The sequence below is a fragment of the Sinohyriopsis cumingii genome, chromosome 6, assembly GCF_028554795.1.
Source record: "Sinohyriopsis cumingii isolate HCF-2022 chromosome 6, ASM2855479v2, whole genome shotgun sequence".
Lineage (NCBI taxonomy): Eukaryota > Metazoa > Mollusca > Bivalvia > Unionida > Unionidae > Sinohyriopsis > Sinohyriopsis cumingii.
This window is the reverse complement of record NC_142966.1, coordinates 135935833-135955273: the sequence shown is the minus strand read 5'-3', so window position 1 is coordinate 135955273 and position 19441 is coordinate 135935833. Positions and strand designations below refer to the sequence as shown.

Sequence of the window (19441 nt, the reverse complement as noted above, 5' to 3'; positions counted from 1 at the left end):
TATTCTATAGAATTCATTGATAGCATTTTCCGTTCTGTCTGGTGTATACTTGTAATTCTCTCTCTCTCTCTCTCTCTCTCTCTCTCTATATATATATATATATATATATATATATGTTCTCAAAATAATTTTCGATTTTGCCGATTATTCAGCACCTTGAAACTATTGGAACTATTATTTTTAACAACCACGTGTATATCTTAATGTAACTGAATGTAAGAAACTTTACATACTGAGGTTTAGTAGTGTTCGTGTTTTCAGACGAGCTACCAAATTATGGTTAGATACGCTCGGAGTGTTTTCAACAAAACCCATACATGTGTCCTCCTTGCCGTCGCTGAGGTGAATTAATTAACAATTCTAATTTCGTAACTTCTTTATATTCTGAGATTCGGTCCCAGTTTTTTTTAAAGTCAAAATGGTATATGGTTCATTTAAATACTAGTTTCTCTTTTGTCGGAAACGTTTTAAGAGCGCTAGTGCCAATTTTGATATTATTTTCATCAAAATTCACATGGTGATGCATTAGTGCAAGTTAAGTTTGGTCATAAGACATTGCAATTTTTAATCATATCATTTCATTCCAGATTATGCAGATATGTGTTGCTACCATTTATCAAGGTTCATTCCATGACATCCACAATTTTACGGGGTATACACAGGCAAATCACATGCATATACCTCTGAATGTACCCGTGTGTATTAATGTTAAAATGTTTAATTTTAACTAAGTTTTTTGTTTACATACGTTTTTCATTTAATGTCAAAATAACATAATAGTATTATAAATTTTCCATTAGGTTGACTAGTAGTCATACCAAGGACCGCAATTTACTGATGAACAGATGTGACAAGGTTAGTTTGCCAAAATGCCATCTATCTAACCCAAATATACCTAAATCCATAAACGTCGACCAGTTTCCTCAATATAGAATGAACCAGCACTGTAAGGTATGGCTATGTAAATATTCTTTGAGCATTATATCTATCCATCCTGTACTCTGCTCTTTTATGTTTAGCGGCTTCGACCATCTTTGCATTAAACACATATCTACAGTGCTTTAGTATTACCGGGAATGAGTATATTAGGATTCAACCTTAAATAATGCATTTATGTGTGTAGTCAATGTACAGGGCCGTTTCAATTTTTTTAATACTTTTTACGTTTATTTGTTTGTGCTAAATATCCGCTCATTCTGTTTTACATTATATTCTGTGAAGTGATGCTATATTCAATTTTATGGATATACTGCAGATGACAAAGTATGTTTTTTCCATTCCTAATTAAACTGCGTGCAAAACACAGATTATAGCTTTACAAATTGGATGTTAGATTGTCTTATTCACCTGATCTTTAAAACAAATCATCACGATTTATATCCATTTGCATGTTGGAACTTTTAGGAATGATCATAAGATATAAAATAATGTTTTGTCTGCAAGAGACGTATATGCAAACTTAAGGCACAACAAAATGTCCAGGATGAGGTTCATAAGTTCGCTTCCTGAACATGTTTAGTTTGTAAGAAATGCTAGACCATGAATTCAAATCTCAGTTAACAACATGGCACAAACATGTGAATAGTCATTTAGGCCAAACCTCTATCTATGGATTAGGCACACGATACAATTAAATATACACAGCAGTATATTCTTATGTTACAAAGTTTAAAAACAAACCAATACTTATTATTTTGAAATATTAATTATGTTATGCATTGGACTTAAAAAGATTGTCTTACGAAATTATTGTGAATCAGACAGATATAATATTTGCTTATGGATCAAGTATGAGATACGCATTTGTAATATGTTTTTAAAAATAAAATTACACAATTGTATTTGCTATTGGAACTAGAACAACAATATATGCTTGCATTTCCTCTATATGTAGGCACCAAACTCCTGTATTGCTGTTGTTGCCATAAGTTGTGGAAATTCAATGTCCCGATGTGCCTTTTCGTTCACACATACTTACAATACGCATCCAAGGAAAATTTTTGCCCTTGACTGGGTGGCAGACGATGAACGAGGACAGTTGTGTATTGTCCCGACATCAGTCCTGATAGAAACGGATGGGAACACATTTAATTCCTTTGGTTATGAAGCTGAATGTAAATATGCTTGTCTAGACGAAAATGTGCAAACGAAATGGTATTACTTTCATCAATTCAAAATGCTGCAGCATGGGAAAATGGTAAGATCACACCACTGACACTACCACCATTCCACCACCATATCTTCAACTAGCAATAAATGAAACGACTCATTACTACTACTTCTAGAACTAGTCTTGCTACTACTATGTCTAAAACTACTATCACTACTACTAGAACAATTACTACTGCTACAACAACAGCAACCTCAGGTCATGCCATAAATCAGGTATTGCACCTCATTAATATGTCGATACACTGAACTTGAAATCAAGTATACATGTATCAGTTGAAATTTGCTGATTAGACGCAGTTGTTGCAGACACAAGCCAGACAATATGAAATTAATGCAGGGTCTTCTTATGAGCCTAAATAGCTTTGGCCGAGGCTAGAAATAATAATAATAATAATAATAATAATAATAAAGTAGGAAAACTGTTGTAAAAGTTATGACAGTGACCATAAAGATAATATTGATGAACGTCATCTACATCATAAGATCGTATATTGATCTAGTCATACGTTGATAAGTAAACAGATAAACAGATAGACTTTGGTGATAATATCGTTGCTTCTATTCCGATTAGTATTAAAGGAGACATCAGTTTTAAGGAGAACAAATACAATGTTTCTTGGACACTAGTTAAGTATTTATATGAATCGGAAAATATAATTTACGCTTATACACACTCATTTTCAGAATGCGTAAAGTTCCCTTCAAACCTGGAAATGTAGTTGCTAAATTTTTAACATACGTTAGAACATATTAATTACTGTCAGCAAGTACTTTAGTGGGTTTACCAGAGACCGAGGCCCTGTTTGATGCAAGCTCTTAGTCTATAAAGGCTTTGACATTTAGACGCGCAAACGTACATTTCAAATTTTTAGCTCATGTCTACATTAGCTAAAAGCCACCTTACATATATTTCCCGGATATATATATGCAGCCATTATTCAGTTAAGTAAATGCACTAGTATGTCTTATCCACAGATAATCGATGGAAATATAGATCTAGAGGACAAAGCGCACAAGACTTTGCCAGCAAAAACAGTCTACTCTTTTGTCATTCGTTACTTGAAAGATGACATGATGAGTGTCCTTAGAGAACAAACCGTCGGGATGGTAGAAGAAAACGAGATATTGTGGGTTTTTACCGTGCCCGCAGTCGCAACGAATGTTAGCATACAATTCATGAGGGACGCTGCGGCTAAGGTTGGTTTAGTAAAAACCTATCCGTCTGAACTAATTTTAATATGTTGCTCGTAATTGAGTATTTTATTATTATATGTCCGTAGTACATATTGTAATGTAAAGTTGTCAGTAAGTTTCCATACTTCACTCAAATTAATTACCCTTGGTATTTAATGACCCATCATTAGCAGCGACTTACATATCTATATGTGAGTCTATTATCAAGTGTGTGAGAGAACCTTAGATTTGATGACATAAGAGCAGAACGTTTAAAGTTCATGTAAATTTTCAATTATTTTGTTTTCCGTGTTCTTCAGTAGTATGTTTTAGGACTGAACATTTACTGTTAAATTAATTTGCGAAATCACAAGGAATCGTATTTCAATGACGTTGATCATCATTCATTTAAATGTGAAGAAAATTATATATTCAGAGGTTTCGTAAGGGCTGAAAATGATCTTTAAATATAAATGCTAATTATTGCGTTGAGTGATATTAGCATCGCATTTAGAGGAATTATGCTGCATATAATGGTTTTATAGAAGATCCCTTGAAAAGTATGGTCAGTCGACCGCAGATCATTCAGACCCTACCCACCCCTCGAAATAAAAAGCAGTGCAATGGATGTTATCCAGAGGTTTAGATAAACAGAGTTTGCACAACTTGAATCAGTTTCAGAAAGAATGTGCCAGTCAATATATTTCACTACACTTTATCATAAATACTCAAATACGACAGTATATCGTTGATATAATTACTATTAATTGCAGAATGACTCAGAGAGAAATGTATTCCAACATTATGTCTACTAGTGGCTAACATTATATTTCCTGTGCGAATTGGTTTACTCATTCCCAAACATGTTAAGAGGCTACGGATAGTCTATGTAATTACAATAAATTCCAGTTTTCTTCTGATATTTGTTTGTATTGTCTATGTTGTATTTTATACACTTGTAGGCTGGGATTAAAGACCAAAATCTACATATAACACTAGAACCAGAAGCTGCGTCTATGTTTTTCCTCTCTGCACCGATGGAGAAGATGGTCAATGGAAACGAAGTGGCTTCGTTTGAGCCGTTTTCAATATATATGGTGCTAAATGCAGGTGGTTATCACTAATATTACTTTTGTGTATATGTAGGGTTTTGTTTGCTTTTTTTAAGTTAGCGGTATACACTGTAGTATATATTATCTACAGAAACTAAAACATTTATAGTAAGATCTGTCAAAACAGCTTTAGGTCACATGGCCTCGTGGACAAATGTGCAGCTTGGTCCTGCATCAGGCGTGCGTCCTCCCTCGTACGGCGATTGTCCAAAACCATATTGCAATTTATTATTTACAACGGTTTTGCCAATTTCTGTCAATCTTCTTATGAATTTTCTTCGGGATATATTCTACGAAAATCATATTTGAATTGGTTGCTCTAGCAACGAAATGGATTCCATAACCATGAAAATAGAAAACATTTCCATATTCTAGAACGGATCAGTAGTATGTATAGAGTGGTTCCGAAAACACGGGTGGTTTCATGATGATAATAGGTTCAGTTTACTTAGCGAAAATGGCCTCTTGTCTATGGTAATGGAGGATGTGAACACTTTATTCCGCTACCCCTCCCTCTTCCTTTGACCCAGACCTCCGTTTACATTTGCTCGAAGTCAGGCTGGACAGAATCCTGGTCAGTTCGTCCACTAAGTCCATGATTACGTGAAAAAAGTGCTAACACCGTCTGGGCCCGTTTCACTAAAGTGCCTAAGCCGTGCGTAACGTACGTCTGGCTTAAGTTACGAACACGACCCTGCTTAAGCAGAATTTACCCGTCTCGCTAACGTTCCGTAAACTAAGTTTTGCGCAAGGAAAAAATGGCCGATTTATATCATCTTCGGACTGAATGAAGATAAAAAATATCGGACAAAGTTTGCGACGCCAACGTGTGTTCCGGACCAAGCACATGTTGTGAATGCTTTTGTATGATCTCAGTTTAACATTAAGATATATCTTTCCAGGAGGCATTCTTTTGCAACTGACATACTTGGTGTGAGATGATATAAAGAGACCAACACTGATATTTCATCTTATATCCACACATATTTAGGTTTGTATTATACCTCATAAATTTAAATTTAAATATGCCACCGATTCTGATTGGGCAAGTAAATGCTCCTTTTAGTATTGACCATAGGAACAAAAAATTATTTACCCTACTGAAAAGAGCATTTACTTGCCCAATCAGAATCGGTTAGCTGGCAGAGGGGAAATTATAGTATTACTTTTTTGGTTTTGAAAGAATAATCATTATGCATCGTGTGTGTGTGTGTGTGTGTGTGTGTGTGTGTGTGTGTGTGAAATAGGAGCAAGAACGTAACAAAACTATTTAAACGACACAATTAGTAATATGCAAAAATAATGCTAAATTTCTATTTAATGTGCCTTTCATTTAAAGTTGTATATTATTAAGTCTTTACAACGGTGCGTCTTGAGACTGGAAATGTATTGTTTCCCCTCCCAATGCTCCTTATTTTCAATGCACTGATTTAGTTGTACAACAAAGAGACCACATACAACTTACCCGCATTGCAAAATATAAGCATGTCACTACGATGCATACACATATATCATAAATATCATAGTAATAAATAGCAAGTTGCGACGGCTGACGCTTTATTATCTCAAACGAGTCTGACGTTAAATGTAAACAAAACAAAAACACTACTAAAATATGCAACAACACCAAATAACTTTATGTGTACTATAAAAATATAATTTATACTATAGATTAGGTTATTTCGTGTTGTCACACATTTAAGTATAGGTCATGGTTTTTGTTCCTTTCTTGTCTCATTGATAGAAGGTCACAGTCTTGTGCTTACAACCAAATTACTGACTTTACAACAAAACGTCCAAATAATTTTCCGGGATGGGGGGGAGGCATCAGTATTAAATAAACGTTTCAGAATGTTCATTAAGACACTGGCAAATGTGGGCAGTAACCCAATTATAGCTACCAATAAGTATACCTCTTGAACTATTAGATGATCGATTAGGGGCATTATAAGCATAAGGCTGTCATATACATTTGTAATTATTATTTTATACCAATGTAATTACATTATTTCAGCGATATATTTTCCACTTTGATTATCAAAAAAATTAATATTGTAATGTTATAAAAGGTTAATGTTATTTTTAACACACTAAATTGTTTCTGCAGCTTCCCGGACAATTTCATCCTTTTCGTAAAAGGCTAGTTTTTGTAAATTCTTAGACAGGTTCATTTAATTATTTTTATTAAAAAAAACTTACATATCAATTTTTGTCTCACCATACGTATCGTTGAACTTAACTGAGGTGGGCTGTAACCCACTTCTAGCTACCGATAAGTATACCTCTTGAACTTTTAGAGGATTTATTTTTGGATGATAGAGTTTTCCGCATTGAGTGAGCACATGGAGAACCATTGAAATGAGTGGCATGTTGGGGATTCAGGGTACGCACAATGACCTTAACTAATTACTCCCATATTCAAACCATGGTCAATAGCAGAACAGAGATATAATGATGTCCACTCAAAAACTAGAGTTAATGTGGAGCGGGCATTCGGAGCATGCAAATCACGATTTCGGTACAGGTTATTGTATTCACCTATATTAGTAACTGATGTCATGATATATATGAAATCATACACCTCAGTGTCAGAGAGAAATCACTGAATTACATTTTAAATATATCATAAGCCTTGTCATATTATGCAAGAATGACTAAAAGGTCAAGGTGACCATCCATATGTGCGTGTGTTGCAACATACTTAAATGTACGCTTCACTCCCCGCTCCTTTCATGGAGACATTAGACGTATCTGAGAGTGAGTTTAATATCCCACTGAAACAACTCTGACGTTTACTGAAGGGATTCATCTTGCTTGTTATCCACAAATAGAACCATATTTTTTTCATCAATGCTATTATGTATTGCACATGCATATGTGGAACCACTGTATGGCTCATTTTCTATATAGGACTCACAGTACTAATTCATTTTCCATATCAAAGTTATGCAAATACTATGATATTAAAACTTCGATAACGTAATTATTTTAGCACTCTTCAGCAAACCTATATTTAACAGCATAGGCACATTATTGATGACTGCTTCTGTAAGAGGAAACCATATGAGTTGCAGCATTTTTTGTATCTACATGTGTTTTGAATTTTGTGCTAAAGAGCCAAATTCTACTTTTAGTAATATCCATAAAACAGGAGGGCTTCTACCCATCCAGCCCTGACAACTGTGTGATGATTACGACACCTGTCCTCAAACTGCACTACAAGGTCATTGATGAAAAGTTACCAACAGATTTTGATGGTGATGACAATGAAGACAAAAATGATCTAGTGATATTTGTTAGCATCATCAATGAAAGCGTAAACATTAGCAGACTTCTGCTATTGAGACGATTTTTGAAACACAGTTTATAATTTGTGAACTACTTGCAACGCAGTGTTTAGTATAATAGTGATAATAGATTAAAAGTGATTAAAGAAAAATAAAATATATAAATACTACACAAACATACACTTTATAATACACCAGATTAACAGAAAGAAAGCAATGAATTCCATTTGACTAATTATATCTTACACAAAAATATTGGGGGTGGGGACACAGAGAGGTAGTAATTTATGTCATCATATTTTTTCAGCTGGTACATTTTTTCAAGAATTTCCAATTTTATTCTTTGTAAGAGCAATTTCTCCACTTCAATCTTCTTTAAACTGCTATGGTATGTACACGTTGTCTGGTTATCTACACATGGAACTAAATAATTTAATATTATTTGGTACAGTAAATATTGAAGAGAAATAATTTTAACAGAAAACTAATAACAAAAAATTAATTCAAGATTCATTCATCATCATCAGTCTCATGACCTAGTGTGGTCGTTGAGGCACTGTGCTGCTGAACATCTGACCAGTTCCCTCCACTTGTCTCGATCATGTGCCAATACCTGTGTCTCCGCAAAACTTTTCCTGGTCCATTCGGTGATGTTGTCAGTCCACTTTTTTCTCTGTCTACCTCTCCTTCTGCCACCCTGGACGCTGCCCTGCAGGACTGTTGTGGATAGACTGTTGGCTCTAGTGACATGGCCATACCATTTCAGCTTTCTCTTTTTGAGGGTGGTGAGGAGGTCCTCATACTGGCCCACTTCGCGCCTGATGGTGTTACGCACTTCTTCATTTATGATGTGGTCCATGTAAGAGATGCCAAGGATGGTTCTGTAGCATCTCATTTCAAGTGACTGGATTCTTCGTTGTAATTCTGCTGTCAGGGTCCATGCCTCACATGAGTACAAAAAGACTGAGATGACTAGAACTCGCAATAGTCTTATTTTAGTTTTCAGACAGATATTCTTGTCTCTCCAGACCCTTAGTTTTGACATAGCTGCCATTGTTTGTGTTGCTCTTGACAAAATTTCTGCTCTTGATCCCTCTTCAGTGATTATGGAACCAAGATATTTGAACTGGCTCACTGTTTCCAATTCATGTCCTCTGACTTCGATCTTGGCTGAGATTTGTTTGCCACTATTTGTCATCAGTTTTGTCTTCTCAGCGCTTATCTCCATGTCAGATCTGGAAGATGTTTCATCCATGTTCGTCACTAAGATGGCTAGCTCGTCTTCACTGCCTGCCAGTCCATCAATGTCAACTGCAAAGCGGAGGTTGGTGATGTTACGCCCTCCAATGCTGACTGTCCCACAGTGGTTTTCCAGGGCTTCGCTCATGATGCGCTCTAAGTAGATGTTGAAAAGCGTGCGTGACAGGAGACAGCCTTGACGCACTCCCACTGTTGTCTGGAACCAGTCCCCCACAGCACCTTGGGCAATTACTGCACTGGTAGCCTTGGCGTACAGTTGCTTGATGGTATTGATTAACTTTTGACCCATGTTACACTTCTTCATTGTTGCCCACAATGCCTCATGCCACACTCTGTCAATGGCCTTTTTGAAATCGACGAACACATGATAGATATATTGTTGGTGTTGCGAGTACTTTTCGCACAGAACCCTGAGATTGAATATTTGTTCTGTTGTGCTTCTTCCACTCCGGAACCCGGCCTGTTCTTCAGCGATTATTTCTTCTGCTTGTGGTTTCAGTCTGTTCAAGATGATCTTCAGCATTACCTTACTAGCATGGCTGATCAAACTGATAGTTCTGTAATTTTGGCATAGCTGGAGATTGCCTTTTTTGGGAAGTGTTATAATCAGTGATTGGGTCCATTGTGTTAGCCATTCACCTGTCTGCCAGATCTTGTTGCAGATTTTTGTTAGTAGCTCTTTCACTGATTCTCCCCCATTCTTGATAAGTTCAGCTGGGATGTTGTCTACTCCAGCTGCCTTCCCATTCTTCAGTGCTCTTATTGCTGACTCCAAATCTTCTTTGAGAATGGGGAAGTCATCATCATTTGTGGAGTTTGGAACTTCAAGCACCTCTGGGTCTCCTGTGGACTGATGGTTGTAGAGTTCTTTGCAATACTCAGTCCATCTTTTTGCAATGTCACTCGCTTCTGTGAGGCATTTTCCATTTTTGTCTTGAATGGTACTCACTCTTGGTTGTTTCTGTCTGGTGCGGTCTTTCACAATTTGGAATGCCTTTTTGCTGTTATTCTTTATCAGACTGTTCTCCATTTCTGTGCACTTTTGTCCAATCCAATTTTCTTTTGCTTTGCTCAAGTTTTTTCTGATATTCTTGTTTATTTCTCGGTACTTCAATGCCCCTGTTGCGTGTCTGGTGCTTTTTAATTCTCTTCGGGCATCACACAACTTCAGAATCTCTTCTGTAACCCAGGGTTTTTTCGTCGGTCGATGGATGCCAATGATGTCCTTGGCAGTTGCTGTCATGACTGTGTTGAAGGTGTCTGTCATCTCATTGACATCAACATCCATCACAAGGAGTGGAGCAAATTTTCCTCCAATTGTGGCTTGGAATGACTTGCAGATGTTAGGATCCTTCAGTTGTTCAATGTTGAATTTGAGCCTGATGTTCTTTGGCTTGTTAATTTTCTTCAGCCTCACTCGGAAGTTCATAATCACGAGGTCGTGATCACTCCCAACATCAGCACCTGGGAATGTCCTTGTTTTTGCTCTATTGATGCCAGTTCGGTAACTGTTTTGAACCAGTATGTAGTCGATCTGGTTGTGATGGGTTCCATTTGGTGAGCGCCATGTCCAGCATCGTGAAGCTTTATGTTGTCCCAGGGTGTTGGCTAGTACCAAGTTGTTGTAGCTTGCGAACTCGAGCAGCGGTTTCCCTCTTTCATTGGTAAGCTCAATGCAAGAAGGTCCACAATGTACTCCCAAGTCTTTTAGAGCATCTTTGCCAACTTTGGCATTCCAGTCTCCTTGGACAATGAGGATATCTTTCTTATTGACCATGTTTAGAATACCCTGTAGTTTGTTGTAAAACTCCTCTATTTCTTCATCATCATGATCGGTAGTTGGAGCATAGACTTGGAAAATTGTGATGTTAAAGGGAGATGCTTTCAATCGAATGGAAATGATTCTGCTAGATATGGGGCAGTATTCAAGCACAGATCCCTTGATGGCTTTGTTTACAAGGAAGCCTACTCCATTTATGGACTTGTCACACTCTCCACTATAGTATAATATATGCCCATCTTCGGTTTGGTGTTCTCCTAGGGATTTCCATCTAACTTCACAGAGTCCCAGAATGTGCCATGTGTAGTGTTCCAGCTCATGTGTCAACTCTTTGAGTCTTCCTATTTGCGCCAGAGTTCTAATTCAAGATTACCGTATTTTCGCGTATATAAGACGCGTCTTATACACAATTTTACTTACCCCGCACCCAGGGTGTCTTATATTAATGGGCGTCTTATCTAAGTATTTTTTATTATTAATCTAAGTCATGGCACCAATATTATGTTTATATTTGATATTGGTATAAATGCATTCACTTTAGCGTTTTGCTTAGTATATTTCCGTCATTTTTCAGTTGCTACGAACACCTTTATATTTGTGTATATTTGGTATGTTAGCAGTGTTAGTGACCAGCTTCGCACTGCTAAAAGAGACCGCCGTAAAGCTGAGATTCTTTGGCTTTCCACTAGATTCACTATTCATAAGAAAATATATGAAGTCGCTAAGAAGAATGTCACAAATATAGTCGATGCAGCGAAATCAGCCCACTACACTACTAAGATCATGGAAAGTTCCAGCTGCAAAGAGCTCTTTGTCAAATTAGAAAATTTCCTCCGTGATAAAGTGCAAACCATTAGGGAAAAACTTGACACCACAATTGTAATTGACTCGTCGTCACCATAAAGATGGGATACATAATTTGAGCGGCAACCATTAGCAGCATTTGAACCTGTCTCTATGGATTTAGTACGTACAATCGTGATGATGAGTGCACCAAAGTCATGTGAACTTGATCCAATTCAAACATTACGGTGCTTGAGTGACTAGATCCAGTATTGCCTTCACTAACTGATGTTATCAATACCTCTCTCTCATCCGGGGAATTCCCATCATTTTTCAAAACTGTCATTGTAAAGCCTCTGCTGAAGAAACCAATACTAGACGAGAACGATTTAAAGAACTACCGCCCAGTTTCGAATCTCCCATTCATATAAAAATCTTAGAAAAGGTTGTTCTATCTTAGATTGTATCCCATCTAAATTCAGACAGTCTTTTTAGCAATGTACATTTTGCATATCGCCTGTACCACATTACTGAAACTACTCTTGTAAAATTAGTTAATGACAATCTCTCTGCGTTGGATAGCGGAAAGATTATAGTCCTCACCCTCCTTGATTTGTCTGCAGCATTTGACCCTATAGACACAATTGACCATGATATATTACTTCACCGTCTCCAGCATGTATCTGGCATTCATGATACAGCCTTACCGTGGTTCAATTCCTACTTGGACAACAGGACACAAATTGTATCTGCAAATGGAATACAATCCAACCAAGGTGATCTATGTTGTAGTGTTCCACAGGGGTCTGTTCTTGGACCTGTTCTCTTCATTCTGTACACTCAGTCGCTCTCAAGTGTCATTGATCATCATTCAGTGTCTCACCACTTTTATGCTAATGACACCCAGATATACAAATCTGGCCACCCAACTGAAGTTGATGCTACCATACAAGATGTAGAGAGGTGTATTTCTGATGTGAAACCATGGATGACTTGTAACAAGCTGCAGATGAATGATGATACAACTGAGGCCATTCTGATCACAACACAAAGACTTTCTCATTCACATCCTTTACCTCAAACAATAAATATCAGCAACGCCAACATTAAATTCACACAATCAGTACTAAACCCAGGTGTTACTCTGGACAGTACTCTCACATTGCACCAACATGTCACGAACATATCCAAAGCTGCATATCTTGAGCTGAGACGTATCAGCTCAGTTCGCAAATATATTTCAGTTGATGCCACTAAAACACTTGTGTGTTCATTAGTACTTTCAAGACTGGACTATTGTAACACTATTATGTCTGGTTCATCTCAATATCTACTCCAGAAACGTCATAAAGTTCAAAACACAGCTGCCCGGATCATGCTTAGAGTACCACAATCAGAGCACACCTCCCCGCTGCTTTGCTCCCTACACTGGCTATCAATTCGATCCAGAATCTAACACAAAATTTGTTCTCTGTGCTACATTTCACTGTCGGTGTCCAACGTACCTATCTGACCTCACCCATGTGTACACACCAGGAGAATACTTACGCTCCTCTTCTGACAAACGTATACCCATTATTCCCACTTTGAAAACAAAGTCATATAGACAGCATTCTTTTACATGTCAGGGCCCAGCAGCGGGGAATGAATTGCCAACAAAACTTAGACACAAAGACACAGTGATGACATTCAAGAGGGCTCTCAAAATTCACTTATTTCGACTGCAAGAACAAACGTAAAGACCTAATAATGCTTCCTACCCTACCTGAAATATTCTCAGCATGTTTTTTTTTTATTTTTTAATGTTTTTCTAATTTCATATTGCTTGTTTTTGTAATAATATTATTATGTTTCTTATTTTATAGGTGTTGTCTAATGTTCTAAAGCGCTAAGAGCTACTAAAGATTAGGCGCTATACAAAGTCCTCCTTATTATTATCATTGTTATTATAATTATTATTAATATGTAGTTTTCTCTGTTATTGTAGTAATGCGGCTAGAATAAAGCTTCTCATAGTTTGTCATAATTTTGTCTGTAAGGCACTCAGTTTTCCCCTCACACTATTTACTAGACCTTGAATCTACCTTCGTCATTATGGTTGTCAGATAAGATTGTTTTGTCGTCTAATAAACTGTCATTATTTTCGATACTTTACATCACTAACGTCGATAATTTTTTCATTTATCCCTAAACTGTCACAGGATTAAACGTTGCAGCAGATGTGCAAGTTGCAACAATGTATCGGATTTGCGTACACATTCGAGAAACGCTCACTTTGCGTACGTGACAGCGTTTATTAACTTCCTACTTTGTGCGTAAGTTACGCCTTTGATTGTGAAACGATCCACAGGTAATTTTCGTGAAGGAATTTTTTTTTAAACGTCACCTTTCTTTACGCCTTTAGCAGATAGTTTACTTCGCCGCATGCTAATTTGATAGAGCACATTGTTCTGCGTAGTAAGACGATTTCAGCTATTGGTACCATGTTCGTCTCGTCCATAAACCTTCCGATCACCTTGTTAGTCTCGTTGTAAAACGGACTGGACTTAGCATAATCTGAAAGGTAAAATAGGTGCATGTCTTCAAACATCTGATAAATATCATCGGTTTAGAATTCGTAACATAAGCTGTCCCTGTCTCCAAACAGCAATTTTGCATCTGGACCGAAGAGCCAATTTATGTACCCGTAATATAAATCATGCATGAGCAGCTTGGACGCTCCAGCACGATCAGTCTGCAGTAGATGTGCTTGCTCATGACGACGTTGTTTTGCTCTTTATTTCCTGTGAATGGATGCTATATTTTTGTTAAAATGTTCACGTTGACAATGGTGGGATCGTTGTAATGAAGCCCGTACCTGCTTTTTTTCTCTCGTAAGATTAGGCACACGTGTAGGCACGTTCGCTCCTGTGCACTCGAATATAGTTTTTTGATGGAGAGCGTGAGACGACTGTGTATGGCTTCGGTCACCATTAAAGTTGTTGGAGCTAACGGATAATCGCCACGCGCCTCGTGAATCTCTGATGGATAATACAGGTCACCCTCGAGTAAATATCCGGTGGTGTCTTCGCTGTTGAGCATGTACTCGGTGAACGTTTCGGGATTCAGCAAAGCAAACTTTCCCAACGGCATTTGCTGAGATATAGCCCACCATATAAGTTAAGCTTATCAAGTTAAATGATACATTTTGACCCTTTTTCCAGATCGCAATCGGGTATGTATTTGTTGCCGGCAACCGATTGTCTGAGGGGGATGACGCTGATTCTTCTTGCATTCATTTTTCGGCAAATTTAAAAATGTCGATATATGTAATCTAATTTGACTCCCTTGATCTTCAACACGGAATCCCACGACAATCCCTACACCGAGTAGTATCAACAGGGATCTAATTTTTAGTAATTATTATACACTTCCACAAATTCTCTTAAACGTTCGCGATCAGTAACCCGTCCTTCGACATTTACAATTCGAGATTATCTCCTAGGTGACGTATACCAAAGACTTTCCACAGTCATTGCGCATGTACATAATCCTCCTCGCTGATGTGCGAAATGGCGAGAAGCTGTCAAACGCCTCCTTGTGTGGTGGTAGCGACGTCACCTAAACTTTGCCTCAAGCGTTCATGTACTTCTAGGGATAAATTCTGCAATCTTTATCGTCCCACTAGACTGTCCATAAACTGAAAACTATCGATGAATCTCAGTTTGCCTATCTAGAACGACATGAATTGTTCCATGTTGTTAGGAACGCACTGTATCTTGTGCTGCGTATATTTTGGGATAAAATACGGGGTTTGAAATCTGGCACGAACTCGTCGTGTGCGGATTTTCTGTATTTTTCCGTGTAGTAAGAATGATATTTTACCTGATCGTTGCCGATAGCTCCTTTGCAAAGGTTTAATGGATAGGGGGATCGAAATTAATTTTATCCTGGGAGGTCAATATATCGAGCGCCTACAAAATACGGTCTATTTTATCCGCCATACTCAGCAAGTCTTGCACGAATTTTTCCGTATAATTTGACCTTAGGTAAAACGTGACATCTGGACGGTAATTTTTGTTGATTCTCACGAACGTTTAAGCCAAACTACACTGAACGTGCTCCTAATATGTAACAGCGTTTTTGCCGACGTCATTCCCTACTGGTACGATGAGCGCCTGAAAACCGGCGTACAAATCAAAAGGAATTTTAGCTGTGCAATGAAAATTCGTGAATGTGATTGTATTCTTTCTTTTGTCTTCAGGCTGCTTTAACGCCATCACATTTTCGCAATCGAGACCATGAATCTGAAGTTTATCCTCCGATGTGAAAACTTTTGCAGAAAAGCACCGCACATTTTTTTTCTCCAATCCTGCCCGTTCATAATTATGGAAATATTCGTGATCTAGTAGTATTGACCACAACGTACAGTAAACAGATCTTGGACACCTTGTTTCCTAACGTGGACAGCTTGAAACCCAAATAAATTAATGTCGAAAAGATGTCGCTTTTCAAATTTTGGACTATCAGTTATCCGCACCAGAAACCGAATTTCAGTACAATTCAACCTGTTTTGGAATAGCGAGTAGTGATACATTCGGTCTGGGGTTTTCGCTGCAGGAAGAAGCGTTGATAACACTGACGACGATACATTTTTAGTTATGACAGAGTCTATGTCGCCAAAATAACAACATCCCATGACCGTTACATTAAACCAGTAAACTGACGTTTGTATATCGAGGTACAGTGCAATAAAATCTTTGAGCTGCTGATGCAAATCCATTATACTTTATTTTAATGATCATTCTCTTATATATCAAAATGTGCGACGATATTTAAGTCTTCATCACAGACGTCATTTAGCACAATCCCGAAATACTGGATGAAGCTATAGAGACGGTGATCAAAACACTATAACAAAATCCTTAGGCGTGACACGCGGACAATTTTGTTAAGTAGAAAACAGCGAAATAACCATCAGAATACGACCTAATTGGGGTCACCTACCTCATCCGGAAGCTCTGTACGAGGTACATGGAAACGGAATACTTTAAATGTCTCTTGACATTATCGCAGTCCTGATGGTCTAGACATGGGAGAAAACATGCAATACCTCACATATGATGTCGTAAAGCGTAAGGATGTCGTTTATGACTGAGGCTTGATCACGAAACATAGCACATCCTGCACGCATCGAGTAGAGCGTACAAGACTCATTCACGTCATCTTCAGAGTTGACGGGAGGGGATGGGTCTGGATTCTGTCTAACTTTTCTCTCTTGCCAGTAGTCGGTAGGTTACCGGAAACTATTTGCATCCACCATCAATAGAAACCAGAGATCATTTTCTCTAATTAAAATGAAGCTATTTTCATCAACAAACCACAAATCACCTGTGTTTTCGGAACCTTTTACATTCATACTACTCTGCTCAGCTAAATCTAATCATACTTGTTGGCAATGTTTCTTACAACATGGTGTATCACAATTACATCCAGTGTGGATCCCCAAAGACGGCGTCGCTTCTGTTTACAATATGTAAGGCCTGTTTCAGCTAATTAGAATAGCTAAGCTAAATTCGAACAAGCTTATTAGGAAAGTTGTATGTAACATGCTGTGTCAAAATTAGCTTTTTGCCTGGCTATCCTATAAACAGTGTCCATTCCTATGTAAACATTGGGAAAACCTAATTTCGACGAATGTCGTAAAATGGCTGCGTGATGATCTGATCAAACGTAATAGAAATATTCATAGAATGTGGTCTATCAAACTGTTGCAAGGTGTGATTCCCATAGCAAACGTACAGTAACTGGGTGTAAGCCTTATAAGAACGCCTCATCCAAATTAAATTGAATTTGGCAGGAATATTTCCTAATGAATGTTTTATCATTAAGGTTTATGGTCTATTTCCTATAACAACGTTGCATCATTTATGGCAAACATTTGTAAAATATAGTTTTAGTATTTTCACCAGAATAGCTAAACTAATTTTGAACAAACGTGTTAAAAATAATTTTTGGACATGCTAGATATATATTAAGTTCCAAGTGGTTTCACAAATGACATATTGCGTCCTTTTCTATCGTATGGACAAGCTATTTTGAATTCTGATATAAAATGGCTGAGCCAAATCTAATGCAATTTGGTAGGATATTTTCTTAGTATAGTACATGTATATCAATTATTTTACGAATTTGCTTCCTTAGAATATAAAGTAAACATTTAAATTACAGTTTTATTAATTAAATTGCAAGTAATTCTAAATGTCATATCACAAGTCCAAAATAATAGAATGTTTCGAATTAACCGTTTTCAATGGCCTGATGTACCACAATGATGTATTTAAACATGTCTCTGAATATGTTATCGATAATCCCGGTATAACATTTAGTCAAAAAAATGTCAATGAGCGCTTTGTAATGTCACTGAATTATTTTAATAAATAGCTCATCTAAAATTATGCCGAAATACAGTTATAAATGATCTTTAAAAAGGAAAGAATACTCGTCCATGTCACCTGCGTCACAATGGTATTTTCTGAAAAAGGTTATTTTAGGTAGGCAAAACTCCACAAACCTCACAATTATAACAAAAGTTAGTTACACAATATACATTAAATATACTTAAAACATACATACATATAAACTTGCAATCATACAGGCAGACATATGTATCCAAACCTCTCTCACATATCAAAGTAGGTATAAATGTAGAGTCCTAGCAAGAACTCCTTCGCATTTACTAATGCACCATGTTGTCTAACTACAAAAACAGAAACACAGTTAACCAGTCCAATATCACCAATTATAATTGTTAAATATACCATCGTAGATGTCTTTCAAAAACTGGCACATGCGTTATTAGTATAGTTTCCTTTTACACTAATGTATGAGCTATTGAACTAGAATAAGTCTAATGTAGATTCTGGTTTCTTATAGTTTGTAGAGTTTGAAGACGATTGTATTTGTCAAACTTTCAATGCATTCTGAAGTCTTTCCTGCAGTAAATATATGATAAAATAAGTTAACAATTATGCTTCATTTTAATGAGCACATAAGTAATGAAGGTATTGCAGTGACAATTCTTATTACATCTTCCACAGGTGAAACAGTAGATATTACTGTCTACGAGGTGGTAGGCGGTGGAAGACTGAAAGAACTTTACAATGTTTGTGATGAAACATGGGGAGAAAATCTAGTAGACGAAGCCTATAAGCAATTTTGGATTACCCTGGCTGGATATCCAATCTTCCAGCGCTTCCAGCGAGAATATGTAGATGAGTATCGGTACATGCTCAGAGAATCTGAGACAAAGAAGAGACAAGTTTCTGCATTTAGAGATAGGACATTTTATTTTAGCATGCCGCCATCGTTGAAAGACATCTTTGAGGAAGAATCTGGTGAAGATTTCCACAGCGCCATTATGCAAACAAGATATGCTCACCAAGTGTCCTTGACAGGATACAAGCTTGGTACAAATAGCAAAGTAATGACAAGTTTCTTCTCTGATGCTATTCAAAGTATAGTATCAATTGTAAAGGATACGATGGATGTCTCGGTTGTTAGCGGCTTATCCAGCATTATAATGGTGGGCGAGTTTTCTGGGTTCACGATGTTGAAAGACTCAATTCAATCCAGCTTCCCCAACGTCAAGGTCATTATACCGCATGAACCTCAATCAGTTGTCATAAAAGGGGCCGTAATTCTTGGCCATAACCTTTTGCCATAACACATAAAGAGGTAACATCAGTGTTTGATTGTACAATGAAAATCACAACACCACTAAGCGAACATGAGAATTTGTACGCATTTGCTTCTCCTTTCCACTTCTAGCCTTCTTCTCCCTCTATCCACCTTTCCACCTCAATTCATTCCTTTCACGTTCACTTTATTTCACT

At 37.3% G+C, this 19441-nt stretch overlaps 1 protein-coding gene across 1 annotated transcript; it reads left to right on the top strand.

The window, feature by feature from the left end:
* The first annotated feature begins 2176 nt into the window (after positions 1-2176).
* On the top strand, positions 2177-19272 carry LOC149798061 (heat shock 70 kDa protein 12B-like). Its single transcript, XM_089960833.1, has 5 exons — positions 2177-2197; positions 3148-3279; positions 7609-7773; positions 11359-11392; positions 18647-19272. The coding sequence occupies exons 1-5, from the start codon at positions 2177-2179 to the stop codon at positions 19270-19272; spliced, it is 978 nt and encodes a 325-aa protein (XP_089816959.1).
* The last annotated feature ends 169 nt before the right edge of the window (positions 19273-19441 follow it).

Excerpts from the sequence above, each read along its gene's own strand:
- LOC149798061 (XM_089960833.1), top strand. The coding sequence starts at position 2,177 with ATGCTGCAGCATGGGAAAATG. Across the intron at positions 2,198-3,147 it reads TGCTGCAGCATGGGAAAATG|ATAATCGATGGAAATATAGA; the intron begins GTAAGATCACAC and ends TCTTATCCACAG. Across the intron at positions 3,280-7,608 it reads GAGAACAAACCGTCGGGATG|GAGGGCTTCTACCCATCCAG; the intron begins GTAGAAGAAAAC and ends TCCATAAAACAG.